Genomic DNA, 19892 nt, shown 5'->3' with positions numbered 1-19892 from the left:
AAGATAAGTGCTGTATAATAATAAGCATATTTCTACTTTGCTGCTTTTTAAAATACATTATTACTTGCGAAAATCGAAGATTTTTCAAGTATGTATATTGGTTGGTCTTGTGCGTTATTCTGCCTGTCTGTCTGTTTGTATGTCAGTCGACTACAGGTCACAATTTTCAACGAAACTTCACCAAATGGTAGAGTTGGTCATAAGCAAGAAGCCTATTGTTTTGGGGGTCGAAAGGTCAATAAGTCAACATAGGCCAAGGTTCACCAACCCTGTCAAATTTCTAAAATCATCAATTTTCATCCGAATGACTTGAAATTTGAAGGATTTGCATTCCTGGTCACTGAATTCAACCACCAAGTATTTTTGAGGTCAACATAGGCCAAATTTCTAAAAACCAAAATTTTCATCTGATTGACTTGAAATTTTAAGAGTATTTGCATATCTGGTCACTGAATTCAACCACCAAGTATTTTTGAGGTCAACATAGGCCAAATCGGCAGGGAGAGGGAGATACAGCCATGACGTCGCATCGAGTGGACTTTTTTTTTGATATTGGTCGCGAATGCGTTGAGGCTTTCCGGGAAAGGGATTGCCCGCGACATCGTCATATATTGCGAGTGCGATTAAACCTGCATCTCAGGTTTTATCACCAAGTGTGAATCATTGTTGGAGGGAGCCAGTTCCTCCATTACAGGCCGAAACGACATTTTGTCCTCGAAGAGGCTGTTAGCTGGTGCTTCGTGTTTTGTCATTGGGATTCCCATATCGACATCATTGTGTGGAGCGCTGTTGGCTTTCATATCAGCTCAATTCCCATATCCACCTCTCACCTCGTAACTCCTCATCCAGCCGCGCCAATATCTGCCTGTTGTTTTGCCGTTCTGCACGATTATCGACGTTCACCGCGTTGTGATTTGTGCACGGACTTTGGGGAATGTTACATTCCACTCACGTTTCGCGTATCGTGAGTTTATGGCTTTGAGAGCATTGGGGAATGATGGTACAATCATAGGTATTGTTCAGTTGATGCAAATGATATTTTCATTGTACTTTCTTTAATAGTGTTATTATTGTGTATGTGAGAGTTCTTAACACAATTATTTGTTTTGTTCTACAATTGCATTGGTGTGGTTTTACCATGGTCTATTAGAACACTCAAAATAACAAATCTTTCTGCCGCGTTCCCTCTCGAGACTCTGAGGTGCATCGTAACCGGGGTTCGGGGAGGAACACGTAACATGTGCAAGGAACTAAATTGACAAATCATGAATGTAAACTAGAGCAACGTCAATGGCGTGCAATCGCAAATCCCCCGCACTTCCCACCAAAAGCATTTGAAAGATGGCAAAAAGTTCCATCAGGAAATACCCAATATCAAATTTTGCATTAATTTTTTTTCCCGTTTTGACTCCGGTGACCCCAAGTCCCCACCTCCTGGGACATGACCTGAAGGTTAAATTCAAAAAACCTTTGCACATTTCATGTGTCCCACAATGTTGATTGCATTTACAAAGTTCCATTTTAAAATGTTTACATTTTTAAGAACGAGTAGTATAGTCATTTAGTTGCATATGTAATGTGTACGAATCCTTAAAAAACTAGGTATCAAGATACAAATTTTGCTGTGCAGTCATGCTCCAAGACATTGTACCACCACAAACTATTCCCATTATCTGGTTACAACACCATCTCATCATTCCATTCCAGTGGTGGCAAGGGCAAAAGTGGAACAGATGTTTTTAACTGAATAAAGAGATAATGTCCTGTGACTTGGATGTCAATACTATTGTTACGGAGTCCTCTACAACCTCCTGGTCTCGGTCACCTCCGAACTACGAGAGGAGCCCTGGCAGAAAGATATATATTACCCTGTGTTGAAAATCAATAGTGAAACCACACCAATGATTAAAAATGAACAAAATTGTATTAGAAATCACACACAGGAATAACGGTATAACAAATGGCCATTAAGAGTGCACTCTATATATATATCTCTGATACAAAGTCAGGTAACTCACTGCGCGGCCCACAAGTGAAAGGACACTCCTCAATGTCTCTATAACTTTTCCCAAGGCGAATGTGATTCACTCCAGCGGTCGATAGAACGAAATCCGTTCGAAGCCCGAATCTCGCTCTCCAGTTGATATCTGAAGCGCGTACAGTGGACAATGGGGATCGCCCCGCCAAAACTGTACAACGGCGCCCTTCAGAGGAGCACCTTCACCGCTCACTCAGCGAACCGCAACGTAATTGGAGACAAAGCGGTCGCATACACACATCCCCGACAAACGGTAGGATGTTGGGGTGAAGATGACACGAGGCAAAACCTCTGTAGGTGTCCGAAGCGTGGGGTTCACAATGGCCGACGGCCCTTACTTGAGCCGATGCGACCAGGCGCGGATTCGTCGAAATCTCAGCGCCCGAATCTGACTACGCAGATTTTCCCCTCCAGCGATAATTCCTGTCGCCGGATGTCCCTTCAAGGAACTCAAAATTCCCTCGCCACTGTCGGTAGACCTTGCTCGTTACGGAATGCCGACGTCACGCCTTCTTCTCCGACTTTGCTCGTGCCACTTCTTCCTCTTCATCTCTTCCGGGTCGGTTTCCTGTATCATTTATAGTTAGCCTTTTTAACTTTAGATAATCGTTCCTGAATAATAAACCTTTTGAAGATAATAATAGTACCTAACATCAGACCTACGTCGAGTGGGTGAAAACCACCATAACGGAAGTTACGAATCTGTAACAACTATGTTCTGCGATGGATCAACTTTATGTCCTGCACAACATGGGATTGCATTAACTTTAGGGTCAGGAAGAGTTTAGTGCATCTTACTACACCGACCAGTGAAAGACTTATGGTTCGGAGGATTCGTGCTTGAGAGTGAAAGCAACATCAACTAGAATGGCACTCGGTAGAGCACATACCTCGGCCAGGCTGAACAGTTCATGTTTTGTATCCACCGATAGGCCGGACCTGCATCCGGATCAAATAGGCTTGTTCTTGTCACCTAACCAACTCATCCCCTAAGTTTAGTCATCACTCATCCACAACTTTTTGAAATATCATGTTATACATCGCTTTTTGCTGAATGTTTTTTAACAACTCTCATATCCGAATCCACATCCACATCTTCACCAAAATCGAATCGATTCTGTCTTGTCACACACCCAACCTGTCCACCAAGGTTTGTCCAAATCTGTCCTCAGCTTTTTGAGCTATCCCACTACATATCGTTTATGGACCCATCTCCCAATGGTGAAGAATCACTTAAAAAAATTATAGTAGCCGGATCCGAATCCGGATCTTCACTAAAATCTAATCATTTCGTCCTTGTCACATACACTACCTCTCTGCCAAATTTCGTCCAAATCCGTCCACATCTTTTTGAGATATCTTGTTCACAGACGGACAAACAGACAAAAACAGACAGCCAGGGGTGAAAACATAACTTCCAACCCTCTATCCACTTTTGGTGGCGGGGAGGTAATAACAATTCCCAAGGGTAAGGCTCAGGACCCGACGGTGCTTTCACTGTAGTTATTCAGCTCTGATACAAGCACGACTACAGTATGCAGCTTCCAATTCCTCAAGACAACGTTTTCAAAATGATTTCTGCAAATTCGCCATAAAAAGCATTACCGTTTTTAATTCACGACATATTATTCAACATCTTGACAATTACCTTTCATGGCCAAAAAGAAGTTATACTTTCCACATGAGCAAACAAAAACCTCTAGTACTATAGGAATAATTATTTTGTTTCAAAAATAAGCAACTTTTACAAAAACAAAACAAAAATCAGTGTTATATACTTGCAAGTGACATTTTATTTACCCTCAACATTACCTTTATGTTGAGGTAATGTGGTATGGCAAACAGCATTCACATGAACAAAGTAACTAAGAAAAAGTTCTGCACCATCAATGTCCTTAACGTTTTCCACGAAATAATCTCACGAGTATCGCAAAATGATATCACATGTATAGTCTGTACGGTGCTCCACAAGCCTAAATTTACATCAATCAGTGCAGCTTAACCCATCGTTCTCTATACAAAAATAGTGCACCCCAGAAAGATTATTCTTAGCAGATGTTTTTCACTAACCATCAAAACATTCACAGAGCCCACAGCATTGCAACCGCACGGCAAATTCCAACGTCGTTATAATTGAAGGAACAGAGGCTTGCGAATGTGGCAGCGGCCATGAGTTTCAGGAACATGCTAGAGAAGCGGGTGCCTCCTGGAGTGTGCACATAATCCGTTATCAATTGCTGCACCCCCCTGCAACAAAACAGCAGTTGCAAAGATCAAGAAAAATTGTGACACAATTCCAAAAAATTATGAAAACTGTGTTCAGTTAAAGTCTTGGGCACGGTTGCATAAAACTCCCTTAACCTAAAGGAAATTAATGGATATGCACCTGCCTAGTGGAAAGTTCACAATCATTTTTCCCTACTCCCAGCAGGAAATGGTGTGCATGTTGTGTTGTTGTTGTTGCACCTCACCACAGGTGAGTTCAATTCCAAAGTAAAGGAGAATCGCCTGCTTGAAATCCAATTATTTCTCACAACTTCTTAAAGGTGCCAATAATATTGTCTGGGCCATTTTAGGATTTCTGTGTGGAATAAGCTAAGATTTAGTATTCCTTTCAGCTTTTTTTTTTTGTTTTGTTCCACTGCAAACCAAATAAATACATATGTGGATACCAAAATATTTTTTAATTCAACAATTTTCTGGATGAAATGGTGCATTATTTGAAAAAAGTGAAAGGGTGCCAATATTTTTAGACAAGACTGTATATACATGAATATGCTCTTATGTGCCTTTGTTCATTGAATACACAAAAATAACCAAGCCACTGTTCATGTATTACTATATTTACTTCAAATGGTCACAGTTGCCACTGCAATGGCAAAGCGATGTACCTTTGCTTAAGAGCTGCCCTGACACTTGCAGAGTCCATGACACCCCTTATGGCAACCACATCGTAACAAGTCCGAACAAGATACTGCATCTTTAGAGCTACGAGTCTACAACCATTACAGCTTCGAGTCTTCATGGGTATGTCTGTATCAGCTTTGCACCTCTGCATTTGGGGAGTTTCTCCCATTCTTCCTTGCAGATATGCTCAAGCTCTGTCAAGTTGGTTGTGGAGCGAGCATCGTTGAACAGCAATTTTCAAGTCTTTCCACAGATTCTCATTGGGATTAAAGTCTGGGATACTCAAGGACTTTCACATTCTTGTTCTGAAGCCACTCCAGTGTTGCTTTGACTGTATGCTTAGGGTCATTGTCCTGTTGGAATGTATACGAGAATCACTTTATTCCTCCTTCCTCACGATAGACGTCGGCGTGATTTATCTGTGCCTCCTCAGATTAGAGGTCATTGTCCTGATGGTCACGACTCTATGGAAGCTGGTACCTCTGTTCTTTGCCCTCGATCATCAGAATTACGACTGGCAACGGGGTTTTACAATTGCTGGTGTGTCTGTCTGGCTCTGTCCAGACCATAACTTTTTTTTTAACCATTTTAGCTTTTGTCATGAAATTTTCACCAAACCTTTATTATGAGAATAAGAACACTAATGAATAAAATGTATTTTTTTAACCTGTTGTTTTCGCCAAGTTTAGTTCAAGTACAAAGCGGACACCGACTGGCTTTGCATTTTGGGATGCTTTATAGTTTTAAAATGTATTTTGAGACATGTAAATAGGTTAATTCAATTACATAAATATTTCATTTTGAAAGGAGCCCTGTCCTTTTGTGCTACTCTATACAAAATTGTTTCGCTCACCTTACAATAACAATTGATGCAAAATATTTACCTCAAAAAGTAGTTTTGACGGATTTTAAAAGTACAATTTCTGGAGACCTCAGTTGGAGAATCCTATTTTTCTCAGGCCATAGTATTCAAATGACAGAGTGTGACCCTGGAATTTTTTGGAGAATCATTTCACACATTTATGTATTTCTAAAAATGAATATATAATTATAGATAGTCACCTGGGGAACTTTTTGAAAGTTAGGCAAATTGTCCATGGAAAGACCCCTGTGCAAAGTTGGCCATGCAGCAAATATATGCACAATTAGATGCAAATTATAGCCAAATATCCATTTTATACAGTGTTAGAAATATTTATTACCAATAGCTATGCAGCACCAGGGTAGCAGCCAAAGCGTAGTCAACAGCTCCTCCAGGACTGACAAATGCTGCTGCACCAAGGCCCAAAAGCCCAATGCTCACTCCTCGCTCTGCCACCCAGTGACGTGAAGCTAAAAGTAATAGTCAAATCACAGACAAACAACAACACCACAAATTTAAACCGGTGTCTATTAGTAAAGTCCATACTGCACAAAGCATTTGATAAGTGTCGATATAGATAACTGTGGAAAACCGCATCGGGTAACCCATGTGCTGTACCATGGCTCTTCGTTGTTATCTGCTTGGAAGTATTTGTCCAATGAGGCTGGAACTTCGTTGATGCCGGATGAAGCAAAACACCAGCACAAAGAGCTGCAAAGATATTTTTTAAAGATAATTTAGGAAAAAGTAATTGAAAATTAATTGCAGAAAAGCTAATTGAAAAGGTACTTCTCCAAAAAGCATTGATACAACAATTTATCACAGGTGAATCGACTGAATGAAAAATGAATGAATGATCGTTTTAAGGCCATTTTCCCCGCCAGAGCAGGGGAAAGCAGGGCCTTGCGGGCCCCATGACAATCATGGTTCCCTGTTTGAGGCAATGTTTTTATGGCCGGATGCCCTTCCTGGCGCCAACCCTTAGTCGCCTCTTACGATGCGCAGGGAAACGGTGTACCTATTCTAAACCTGGGTACACACCGGGATCATTCATCCCAGCAAGCTGGTACTCAATTTGCCGACCTCGGAAGGATGACAGGCTGAGTCAACCCCCCTGGCGTTAATTCAGCGATCGACCGGGATTCGAACCCAGGATCCTAGGATCCCAAGCTGGCACCCTAACCGCTAAGCCTAACAGCTGAATCGACTCAGGGAAGAAATAGGGAAAGGACAAGTATTAGGCTTTTAGACCAAAATTGTTTCGTCTCAAACAGCAGAACTGCCCATGGCTATGTATTTCTTGAAAATCCGATTCATTTCTCAAAAACCGAAGAATCCATACAATGTCATTTGAGTATCAAAAACAATCCAATCCTCAAGCAACTATAGGTTTATGTGCCAGACAAGAGGGCAACTCGGCCGTGTACGTGATTCATATCTGTCGTCTCTGAACTGTGACAACAATCCATTCCATCACACAAGACAAAACATACACAGGCCGACATCAATCAAAAGGAGTCTGAGATGACAGAGTAAGGGCAGGGGAAAGATGCGAGATCAATTGACAAATACTGTGTTTAATAATCATCCTTTCGCTGCTGTGGTGGAAAATTTGTCCCATCACAGCTATTGTCGCACAAATTCAAACAAGTGTCACCTGTCACGGAAACACAATACAAGTAGGGGACCCTTATCTGGCAACCCAGAAACCAGAAAGGCTAAAAAAAACCGGCAAAATTTTGAAACCCGATGGTCGTACAATTATTAATTCTTTCATTCCGAAAGGTTAATTAATTATTCGCAAGCCTTCTGAGAAGATAATCGCAACAATTGAAAAGTAAACTGGAATCACCAGAGACAAAGCTGTGAAGTGGCGTGTGCCACCAATTTGGCATTACCACATTGTGCTCTATAGTTTTGTGCTCATACTTGTTTGTGCAATACCACCTGGAATACAATCATGGCTAAAAGGCCTTCAGCATCTGAACAAGCTCGTGGCGGTCGAAGAAAGACGTGAGGAGAGTAATAACACAGCATGAAGTAAATAGCAGGTTCGAACCAGTTGAAGGAAAGAAAGAAAATAAAATGTTATACAGTATTGTACAGAGAGAACACTGTGGATGGGTAAAAGACATCTCTCCTGGATCACCAGCATCACATCTGTCTCTCCTGGATCACCAGCATCACATCTGCCTCTCCTGGATCACCATCACATCTGCCTCTCCTGGATCACCATCACATCTGCCTCTCCTGGATCACCATCACATCTGCCTCTCCTGGATCACGAGCATCACATGTCTCTCCTGGATCACCAGCATCACATCTGTCTCTGCTGGATCACCAGCATCACATCTGCCTCTCCTGGATCACCAGCATCACATCTGTCTCTCCTGGATCACCAGCATCACATCTGTCTCTCCTGGATCACCAGCATCACATCTGTCTCTCCTGGATCACCAGCATCACATGTCTCTCCTGGATCACCAGCATCACATCTGCCTCTCCTGGATCACCAGCATCACATCTGTCTCTCCTGGATCAACCAGCATCACATCTGCCTCTTCTGGATCACCAGCATCACATCTGCCTCTCCTGGATCACCAGCATCACATCTGTCTCTCCTGGATCACCAGCATCACATCTGTCTCTCCTGGATCCCCAGCATCACATCTGTCTCTCCTGAATCAAAAGCATCACATCTGTCTCTCCTGGATCACCAGCATCACATCTGTCTCTGCTGGATCACCAGCATCACATCTGTCTCTCCTGGATCCCCAGCATCACATCTGTCTCTCATGGATCACGAGCATCACATCTGTCTCTGCTGGATCACCAGCATCACATCTGTCTCTGCTGGATCACCAGCATCACATCTGTCTCTGCTGGATCACCAGCATCACATCTGTCTCTGCTGGATCACCAGCATCACATCTGTCTCTGCTGGATCACCAGCATCACATCTGTCTCTGCTGGATCACCAGCATCACATCTGTCTCTGCTGGATCACCAGCATCACATCTGTCTCTGCTGGATCACCAGCATCACATCTGTCTCTGCTGGATCACCAGCATCACATCTGTCTCTGCTGGATCACCAGCATCACATCTGTCTCTGCTGGATCACCAGCATCACATCTGTCTCTGCTGGATCACCAGCATCACATCTGTCTCTGCTGGATCACCAGCATCACATCTGTCTCTGCTGGATCACCAGCATCACATCTGTCTCTGCTGGATCACCAGCATCACATCTGTCTCTGCTGGATCACCAGCATCACATCTGTCTCTCCTGGATCACCAGCATCACATCTGTCTCTCCTGGATCACCAGCATCACATCTGTCTCTCCTGGATCCCCAGCATCACATCTGTCTCTCCTGAATCAAAAGCATCACATGTCTCTCCTGGATCACCAGCATCACATCTGTCTCTGCTGGATCACCAGCATCACATCTGTCTCTCATGGATCACGAGCATCACATCTGTCTCTGCTGGATCACCAGCATCACATCTGTCTCTGCTGGATCACCAGCATCACATCTGTCTCTGCTGGATCACCAGCATCACATCTGTCTCTGCTGGATCACCAGCATCACATCTGTCTCTGCTGGATCACCAGCATCACATCTGTCTCTGCTGGATCACCAGCATCACATCTGTCTCTGCTGGATCACCAGCATCACATCTGTCTCTCCTGAATCCCCAGCATCACATCTGTCTCTCATGGATCACGAGCATCACATCTGTCTCTGCTGGATCACCAGCATCACATCTGTCTCTGCTGGATCACCAGCATCACATCTGTCTCTGCTGGATCACCAGCATCACATCTGTCTCTGCTGGATCACCAGCATCACATCTGTCTCTCCTGGATCACGAGCATCACATCTGTCTCTGTTGGATCACCAGCATCACATCTGTCTCTGCTGGATCACCAGCATCACATCTGTCTCTGCTGGATCACCAGCATCACATCTGTCTCTCATGGATCACGAGCATCACATATGTATCTCCTGCATTGTGGAATCTAAAGCTCTCAGCTCTTAAAACTATTCCAATGACCACCAGTGATGAGGCCAAAGCACAAGATCTCTTGCTCTCACATCATAGTGAGGGCAGTGATTTTTTTTCTACCATCTGTTTTCCGATATTGCTCCCTCTGCTTTACCATTTTGCAATTACAAACTCCCTCCTTACCTACTTCATGGTGCACGAGTTCTTCTCGTAACCCCGTCCAAGTTGGGCTTCCAAAATCCAGGCTGTTTGCAAACCTCAACTGTTTTATTCCTCACGTCTCCCATCAAGGGAACCACCTTCCAGAGGCTGTTTTGTCTCACTCTTCCATCCAGGCCTTCAAAAAGCAGTGCACCACCCTCTCTTGTCATTCCCAATTCTGACCCACGATCATATTTGCTCCCATCAACATTTCCTAACCCAACCATCTTACATGCTAGTTTCACTGTTTCCTCCCCCTCTCCTCTTTTCCAGTTAATTTGTTCCCTTGATGTTTTATCCCACTGTCAGCTCTACCAATGTCTTTCATGAGCCCCACTCCTGTAAAGAAAACAAGAATGACCGCACTGTGGTCACAACATGCGACACAAAATATATACATTTCACCTCCTTTGTCCACTCTACTCCCTCATCTTTGGTGTTGAAGTTATTATACAGAATTAATCTCCAATTGTCTTCACAGTTTGGTTCAACATCAATGATGAATCTGAATGACAGCTGGGTCTGGTTTTAGGTAACCAGTGCACCCACTCCGTACAGGAGCTTGTGATCCGTGACAAAGTCCTGGACCCCGGATGTACAATCACCAATGCATACCCAATAGGGTGGTCCACAGATATATGTAATATTTAATACTATTAAAAATCCATGCTCCACAAGGCTGCCCTTGTTCCTATGTTTATAAAGATCAAATATGAGGTCAATTGGAATTTATTTCGAGGTTGCTCAAGAAATATTTTTTATTTATCCTGTTTTTTTCAGATGGCAGAAACTCGCAGCTCTTCCACAGTTTGGTTGCTGGGCAAGTCTGAAAAGGAAATAATATGTGAGGGACTACCAACCAAAGGACACACATTGCAGAAAATGGTGTACCATCACATACAAGAACACCACAGTTTTTTTTTTTTTTTTTTTGTTTTTTTTTTTTTTTTTTTTTTTTTTTTTTTTTTTGTTTTTTGTATACAAGATCGAGGCTCGTGAAAGAGTTAACATTAATCACAAAAAAACAAACCGACACACAAAACACAAAAAACAAGGGGAGCGGCAGACAAGATGGGGAGAGAGGGGGAAGGACACAAAAGAGAGGGGGAAGAGGGGGAAGGACACAAACACAACATTTGAGAGCAGAGACATCGGGATGACTTGGGGGGAGGTGGGAGAGGAATAAAACATATGAACACTGCAAGGACTCTGGGGTGAATTACCGGGGGTAGAAAAGATCAAGGTTTTCGATGGGGGAAGATAAGAGATGGTGGTGAACAGCTGTTTTAAAGACCTGGAGGGAGGAGTGGGATTGAAGGGAGTGGGGGAGTTTGTTCCAGAGGCGGGAGAAAAGGGGAATGAAAGAGTGAAGGTGAGCAGAGAGCCTAGACTTTGGCAGTTTAACCATAAGAGGGTTGCAGGCAGATCTTGTGCGACCTGAAGGAATATTGGGGGGACAGAGCACAGAGAGAGCTGGGGGAGCAAGGCCGGAGAGGAGTCGGTAGAAGACAGAAAGACCACCAACCTGCCTGCGGTGAGTGAGTGAAAGGCCCTCGGTGTTGACTACATCGCAGAAGATTCCAATGATTCTGAAAGCTTTGGCCTCAACAGCGTGAAGCCGAGCAAGGTGTGAGGCAGGAGCACCAGCCCAGAGGGGGGAACAGTATTCCATTGAGCTGCGGATGAAAGCCTTGTATGTGGTGAGGAGCTCAGGTGTGCCAAGGAAGGACTTCGCACGACGGAGGATGCCCAGTCGGCGACTGGCTTTGGAGGCCAGCTTGGAAATGTGGTTTTCCCAAGAAAGATCTTGGCAGATAGTGAGACCCAAAAGCTTGAGCGACAGAACTTCTTGGAGAGGATTGTTGAGAAAGTAGATGGGAGGGTTGTCCAGTCGGTCCTTTCGGAGAGACATTGTAAGAGTGCGAGATTTGTCAGGATTGAAAGACATGTTCCACTTGTTTGACCAGTCTGTGATTTTGTCCAGGTCTGCAGAGAGTGAGGAGGCTGCAGACTGCCGATCTGAGGGATGAGGAATGGAGCGACAGAGAGTAGAGTCGTCAGCAAAGAGATAGAGAAGATTTTCAAGAGAGTCAGAGAGATCATTGATGAAGACCAGAAAAAGCACAGGGCCCAGAACACTACCTTGGGGAACTCCAGCCTGAACAGGAAGAGGAGATGAGAGAAACCCATTCAGGGCCACACGTTGACTACGACCAGAGAGGAAGTCCGCCAGCCATGCGTGGAGATTTCCATGGATACAAAAGGAGGAGAGTTTGGTGAGCAGAGCAGGGTGCCAGACCGTATCGAAGGCACGTGAAATGTCAAGGGAGACAGCTCTAATTTCCTGTTTGGCGTTGAGGACCTCCATCCATTGTTGAGAAAGCAGAAGCAGCATGTCCAGAGTAGAGTGACCAGGTCTGAAACCAAATTGATGATCAGAGATCAAGCCATTGGAGAAGAGGAAAGATTTAATATCTGAAGCAATGATGGATTCCATGACTTTGCTGATAATTGGGAGAAGGCTGATTGGTCTGTAGTTGCTGGGATCTGTTTTTGCACCTTTTTTGTGCAAAGCGGTGATGTTGGCTGATTTCCAAGTAGATGGCAGATGACCTTGAGCAAAAGAGAGGGTGAAGAGAACAGAAAGAGGGAGTGAAAGAGCAGAAGAACATGCTTTTAGGACCCATGGGCTGATGCCGTCAGGACCAGTTGCAGAATCAGAGTCGAGCGTTGACAGAAACTTTTCCACCTTGTCAGGAGGAAAGGACACAGAGTCCAGGAGCAGCTGGGTACGACTGGGTACGGTGGGTACAGAGAGGGATGAGTTTGGGACACAAGATTTAGAGGCAAACACAGAGTTGAGGCATTCAGCTTTTTCACGTGCGGAGTCAGCCGTTAAGCCATTTGAGGTGAGGGAGGGTATGGAGGGGGAACAAACACCAGAAACAGATTTGACCAGACGCCACCAGGATTTGGAAGAGGGAGACAGATAAGAGAGTTCGGTCTTGAGAATGGTGAGATATTGTTTCCTGGCTCTCCTGAGGGTGGACACACACTTGTTTCGGGCTTTGTGAAAGGAAATGAGATTTCCTTCCGTTGGATTTGCTTTCCAGGAGACGAAAGCAAGTTGTTTCAGGGCAACAGCCTCACCACAAGATTCCGTGTACCATGGACGGGAGGAAGGGTATGACAACTGAAGACGAGATGGGATAAATCTGTGCATGAGAGAGAGCAATTTACTTTGAAAGAATTCCCAGGATGAGTTGATGTCAGAGGCGGTAGAGATGGGAGACCAGTCCAGATGATTGATGGCTGCTTGAAGACCGTGCCAGTTGGCCTGAGTGAAATGCCAGACTCGTCGACGCTGAGGAGGCTCTCTGAGAATGGTCAGAGAGATGTCCACTTTGACAAGCACATGATCAGATGAGCCGATTGGAGCAGAAGAAGAGCAGCAGACATTTTCAGGGAAGTTTGTCATAACCAAATCCAGAAGAGAAGATGCTCCGTTGACTGAGATCCGGGTCGGGAAATTGACAGATTGTGTCAGTCCCAGTGAGTCACAGAAGTCCTTTGCTGAAGAGCCATGGCTGGTGAGAGAGGTACCCACACCCAGCCAACTGGCATGGTGACAATTGAAATCACCACATATGAGGAAGAGAGAGTTGGGATGGGTAGATAGAAGTTGGTCCATATTATTTATGGACCTTGGCCTCGTGATCCAAGGCCAAGGCGTGATCCAAGGCGTGATTTATGGATTTCCGCTGCATTTGCCGCTTTGCCGTGATCAACCTTGGCCTCGTGATCGTATCTTTGCTCCTGCCTGCCCTCTGCTTGGTCCCGGCTCTGCTCCTGGCTTCACCTACCTGGCTCCTTCGTTTCCTCGGGCCCGCTCTCGTGGGTTGGGACCATTGTTTCACCTCCTCAACCTTGGCCTCGTCTCGTCTCTCTGCCCCTGCCTGGCATGGCTCTGCGGTACTCCACCGCAAGGCTCCTTCTGCTCAATACCCGCTCCACCCCATCATGCATCTCTGCCATCAAATCAAATGGACTCCTCCGACGACCCAGGTACATTCACCGTGGCTCCGGTCGTAAGTTTGTTTATTTGCAATCAGGTCACTCCATCCCCGTCCTCTGGTCGGCTCAGCGCACTCTCACTCTTCGTCCCAGCGCACCTGGTCACAGCAACGCACACAATCGCACCTCCTGCCTACGAACCCTGGCTAAATCACCTGAATTCATCCCTGCTGTTCAAAACAACATCAAGCTCACCCTGTTCAACACCCGGTCCCTCAACAACAAATGCCTCATCCTGAACGAATACATCCTGGATAACAAACTGGACTTTCTCTGTCTCACCGAAACCTGGCAACAACCTCTGGACTACTACACACTCAACCTCACCACACCCAATGGATATTCCTACGTCAATAAACCACGCTCGGAGGGCCGAGGTGGTGGAATTGCCATTATCCACCGTCAAGACATCAAGACATCAAGACCAACCTCATCTCCATCTCATCTGCTCCATCATTTGAACACCTGGCTTTTAAACTCTCTGGTCGCACGCAGTCAGTCATGGCTGTCTTCTACCGCCCTCCCAAACCACACCCATCATTCCTGTCTGACTTCTCCTATTTTCTGACCCAGCTATGTTCCCTCTCCCCCTCAATCCTCCTCCTTGGTGATTTCAATATCCACATGGACTCCACTGACTCCACAATAACCACTGACTTCACTGATTTACTCACCTGCTTTAACCTCACTCAACATGTCGACTTTCCTACCCATATCCGTGGTCACATTTTGGACCTTGTCTGCTCCACTGGATTAAATTTGCACCATCTCTCTGGCTCCGACCTCACCCTCTCTGACCACTTAGCCATCACTCTGACCATCAACATCCCCGCCCCAACACCAAGGCATTATCGCACTATCAACTTCCGTAAGCTAAACGCTCTTTCACCTACCTCATTCTCATCCACCCTCTCTGAAAAAATGTCCACTTCTCCCTTCATTGACCTCCACACCCCTTCCGACCTCACTGACTACTACAACCACACTCTCTCCTCCTGCCTTGACCAGCTTGCGCCTGTAAAAACCAAAACAGTTTCTTTCACCCATTCTGCTCCCTGGTTTACCCCTGAACTCCGCCTGATGAAAACTCGTGCTCGCAAACTTGAAAGACTCCGCAATAAAACGGGTCTCACAGTCCCCTGAAAACCACCACCCAGTCATTCACAGTAGACAACTGCATCTCCTTCCTCTCTTTCTTCCAACGCAAAATTGACATCGACAACAGCTTGACCACCGCCGCACCCACTCCCCCTCCAACCACCTGCCCCCCCTTGTCCTGCCATCCCCTGTCTTGGTTCTCCCCAATCTCCCCTACTGACCTCTCTGAACTCCTCATAGGAATGAAAACTGCCACCTGCACTCTTGACCCCATCCCCTCCAGCTTTGTCAAGGCCTCCCTCCCTGCTCTCTCTCCACTTATCATTGCAACAATAAACTCCTCCCTGTCTACAGGCATCGTCCCACCTTCCCTCAAAATTGCTGCTGTTACCCCCATTCTAAAAAAACCTGGTCTAAACCCTGACACCCTAAACAACTTCAGACCCATCTCCAACCTACCCTTTCTGTCAAAAGTTTTGGAACGCGCTGTAGCCACTCAACTCAAACATCATCTCTCTGCCAATAACCTGTATGAAACATTCCAATCCGGATTCCGCTCCAACCACAGGACTGAAACTGCTCTCCTCAAAATCACCAACGACCTTCTCCTCTCCTCTGACGCTGGCAACCTCAACATTCTCGTCCTCCTCGACCTCAGTGCTGCCTTTGACACCATCGATCACACCATCCTCCTCACCCGACTTGAATCCACCTTTAACGTTACCGGCACTGCCCTCTCTTGGATTAAATCATACCTCTCTGACAGACGCCAGTTCATCTCCATCAATAACTGCAAATCCCCCACTGCTCCCCTCCCCCAAGGTGTCCCCCAAGGTTCAGTTCTTGGCCCCCTCCTCTTCATCCTTTACCTGTCCCCCCTCGGTCACTTAATCCGCCGTCATGGTCTCCAATTCCACTGCTTCGCCGATGACATCCAGCTTTTCATCTCCACCAAGTCCGTCTCCACCGACACCCACTCTATCCTGACAAACTGCATCACTGAAATAAAATCCTGGCTTCAAATCAACTTCCTCAAGCTTAACTGTGATAAATCTGAAATAATCATCATTGGCCCAAAAACGCTCACAAAATCCACCCATAACTTTGCCCTCAACATCGACGGTATCCCAGTATCCACCTCCCCTCACATCCGGAATCTTGGCGTCATCTTTGACCAAACCCTTTCCTTCGACAAATACACTAAACAGATCACAAAGTCAGCCTTCTTTCACCTGAAAAACATTGCCCGTCTCCGCTCATCCCTCTCCTCCACGGCTGCAGAAACCCTCATCCACGCCTTCATCACCTCCCGTCTGGACTACTGCAATAGCCTCCTCTATGGTTCACCCTCAAAAATCACCAATAAACTCCAATACATTCAGAACTCCGCTGCCCGTCTACTCACCCATTCCTCGACCCGTGACCACATCACCCCCGTCCTTTACAAGCTTCACTGGCTCCCCATCCCCCAGAGAATCCAGTACAAAATCCTCCTCTTGACATAAAAAGCCCTCCATAACCTGGCCCCATCCTACCTGGCTGACCTCCTCTCCAGACACACTCCCACCCGCAACCTCCGCTCTGCTGGTACCAACCTCCTGACCCCCTCCATCCGGACCAAATTCAGATCCTGGGGGGACAGGGCCTTCTCCATCGCTGCTCCCACCCTCTGGAACTCACTACCTCACACCATCAGAGACTCCTCCTCACTCAGCACATTCAAAACATCACTAAAGACCCACCTGTTCAACACTGCATTCAACATTCAACCCACAGCATTTAACCCCTGACTATCTCTTCTCCTTCTCCCTCCTTTTGCTTTAAATATTTCCCTATTGATTCTTGTCTTTTTGCAATTGTTGTTTTCATGTATTGTTATGCATTATGTTTTCCACTCTGTCAAAGCGCCTTTGGGCTTCTGGAAAAGCGCTATACAAAATAAATGAATTATTATTATTATTATTATTATCAGACAGTGAGATGTAGATGGAGTCATCGCTGTTTGGTGGACGGTACAACACACATATGAACAAAAGGTGGGAGCGAAGGGGAAGCCGTAGCCAAAGGTATTCCTGGGGGTGAGGTGGAGAGAGGGCAGTGGAGGGCGAGTGAGGAAGAGAGTTTTTTTATAAAGATAGCAACCCGCCTCCAGGACGAGGCTCAGGTCTATCATACCGGAGGAGGGAGTAACCTGGGAGAGATACCAAGGCATCAGAGACCTCATGAAAAATGTAGGCAGTTCGTGAAAGTGCCAAACTTAGTGTACAAGCTGTGTGTGCATACTGGGAGAAAGCACGAATTCCAGTGCAGAGAGTAGATTCCTGTGAGCGCCAACTTTTGAAGTTGTATTATGCCTACAAACTGGTAAAGAAAAATAGAACCAAGACATTCGAAAACTATAGAGTGAAGGAGCAGATGTTCAAAGTTGATCTTCAATCCTTCTTCGATATCTCACCAAATGATGCGCTTGAGAAAATGACGAATGAAGAAGACAAAGCATTCCTTATCATGCAGCGTGAGGATCCCTCAAGTTCACGTATGGGATCTGTGGACAACACTGGCAGTGAAGGAGAACAGAAAGCGTATCAGGCTTGAGAATGAAGATAAAAGAAAGAGGAAACATGCTGCCGAGACTAACAGCAATGCAATCTGTTCCATCAACATCGGCTGTTGTTGATGATGATGAGTGAGATTGAAAGCTCCGATTCAGGGGACAATGAATTCAAACTCCAAAGTCCAACTTCCGCCAAACAGGCGAAAAAGGCTCCCATCAAGGTGATCACTCCAGCAATAGTGGCAACTCTGGACAGAGTAAATCTCTCAGATCAGCGTGCTATGTTTGTGGCCAGTGCTTTTGCACAATCTCTTGGTCATACCATTGAAGACAAGTGCAAGCCAATAATAATAAATAATTTGAGGTATTGAAAATAGATAATTATGTATGAATTGATCTATGATGCTAAAAATTCTGTATCTTATTATTCATTAAAATTTGTCAACATTTTGAGCAACCTCTAAATATTGTCCAGTCAAGCTCAAACTTTCACCACAAACTACTTGCTTCAATAGGAATAGGGGCAGGCTTGTGGAGAAATGAAAATCCAATCTTCAAATTTTTGGACCACCCTAATACCCAAGTCCTGCCAATGTCCATCTACCCCACTGACCCCAATGCTTCTAGTTACCTATTCAATTATATTTTAATTTTCTACTGTTTCTGCTGCAACTACCTTTCCAGGGATACAATTCAATGCATTAACTACTCTGTGTGAGTCGAAGTGAAACACACCTGCCTTGGTACTCTCCCGTTTACTCTCATGTTAAACCCCCTGGGTCCCATCATATATCCATTCATCTACAGAACTCTTCATAATTTTTTTGTCTATAATCTTCATTCAATATCTTAAACATCTCCATCAGATCCCATTGTGATCTCCTCTTTTCTCTAGTACAAAGTCCTGTCACCTTCAGTTGCTCCTCTTATCTAATCATGTAATCCCACATCATTACCCACAACCTCTATATAAACCCATGTTCACCCCCAACCCAAACTTCTTACTTGCAGGTTACCATTTCCTCCCCAAGCGTTTTTCTGTCCATTCAGTCCCTTGCTTATTGAACCCAACTTTTGGCCTGTTGTCAATCAGTGCATCCCCTTGCCTCAATCGGAGGAGGAGGAGGAGGAGGAGGCAAACCCTCCCATTCTCTTCAGGAATTCTATTTAATTTTACTGCAATGGAGCACGAAAAAAAATCATGGTCGACCAATTTCAATAATAACTAAGCTTCGCCTAAGATACAAATGTATGTATTTATGATACAAATTATGGACAACAAATGGGATTTTTTTCAGAGAATTCGTCTCGAAGGAAGAAATGAATGAGTAATCCGTGTGGCATTGCATGAGTGTATTTCATTCAGACAACGAATTAATGAGGTAAGAGAAAAAGGCATTCACCCTAAACCAGGGTTATATCACCAGAGCGCGGACATTTCACCTTTCAGATGCAAATTTCGGGACAATCATTGCTAATCTATTATGGAGGGAACATTGATCCACATGTTCAAGTAGCAAGCTCATCAATTAATCAATATCGAGGATTCAATGTCAATTGACCTTGTCCCGGAAGATAACACGCAGTTGTAACGCCACACGAGCTTACATTTGAATATATATAATGTACGTTTTCGTATGTTTGCACGCTTCTTCCATACAAATAGAAAAATAACATCAAATCTTACGCCTCGGTGCGAGCTTGACAACAGAGAAGAAGCGTAACGCCGCCATACCCGCCCAAGCCTGCCACCTACGTCAGAAATGTGACGTTTGGTTATTGCCTTTTCCTGGTCCCTTATTCTTCTTCTTTTTATTTTAAAACTCTTCTTCTTCTTCTTCTTCTTATTTGTGCCTCGGCGGCGTCGCTTCTTCTTCATCCTAAGAGTTTCTTCTTCTTGTTAGTGCAATATTTACTTGGAACTTTGACAGGCAACTTGAGGAGACCGTTTATCCCATCATACTTGTGTTTTTTATTTTTTTTGCAATCTGTCAGCGCATTTAATTTTCCTGGGTGTATAACAGTGAGGCAAACAAAGGGCCATCACCGCAGATAATAAATACCATTCCGTTCTCGAGGATTGGAGTTAGAGACTCGGAGAAACGGATCTTCTTCCTCTACAAAAAAAACAATTATTCGTGAAGGG

General features: G+C 44.9%; 1 protein-coding gene across 1 annotated transcript; it reads right to left on the bottom strand.

Moving 5' to 3' along the window:
- Positions 1 to 3632: 3632 nt before the first annotated feature.
- SDHD (succinate dehydrogenase complex subunit D) lies at positions 3633 to 19552 on the bottom strand. The gene is made up of 4 exons (XM_068126703.2): positions 19434 to 19552; positions 6426 to 6518; positions 6148 to 6277; positions 3633 to 4285 (listed from the first exon to the last, which is right to left on the bottom strand). The coding sequence occupies exons 1-4, from the start codon at positions 19477 to 19479 to the stop codon at positions 4120 to 4122; spliced, it is 435 nt and encodes a 144-aa protein (XP_067982804.1). The 5' UTR covers positions 19480 to 19552; the 3' UTR covers positions 3633 to 4119.
- Positions 19553 to 19892: the final 340 nt, after the last annotated feature.

The sequence above is a fragment of the Myxine glutinosa genome, chromosome 10, assembly GCF_964187855.1.
Source record: "Myxine glutinosa chromosome 10, kmMyxGlut1.1, whole genome shotgun sequence".
Taxonomy (NCBI): Eukaryota; Metazoa; Chordata; class Myxini; order Myxiniformes; family Myxinidae; genus Myxine; species Myxine glutinosa.
The sequence above is the reverse complement of the archived record's forward strand: the minus strand, read 5'-3'. Positions and strand labels throughout refer to the sequence as shown.

Excerpts from the sequence above, each read along its gene's own strand:
- SDHD (XM_068126703.2), bottom strand. The coding sequence starts at position 19,479 with ATGGCGGCGTTACGCTTCTTCTCTGTTGTCAAGCTCGCACCGAGGC. Across the intron at positions 6,519-19,433 it reads TGTCAAGCTCGCACCGAGGC|CTCTTTGTGCTGGTGTTTTG; the intron begins GTAAGATTTGAT and ends ATATCTTTGCAG. Across the intron at positions 4,286-6,147 it reads CTGGTGCTGCATAGCTATTG|GGGGGTGCAGCAATTGATAA; the intron begins GTAATAAATATT and ends GTTTTGTTGCAG.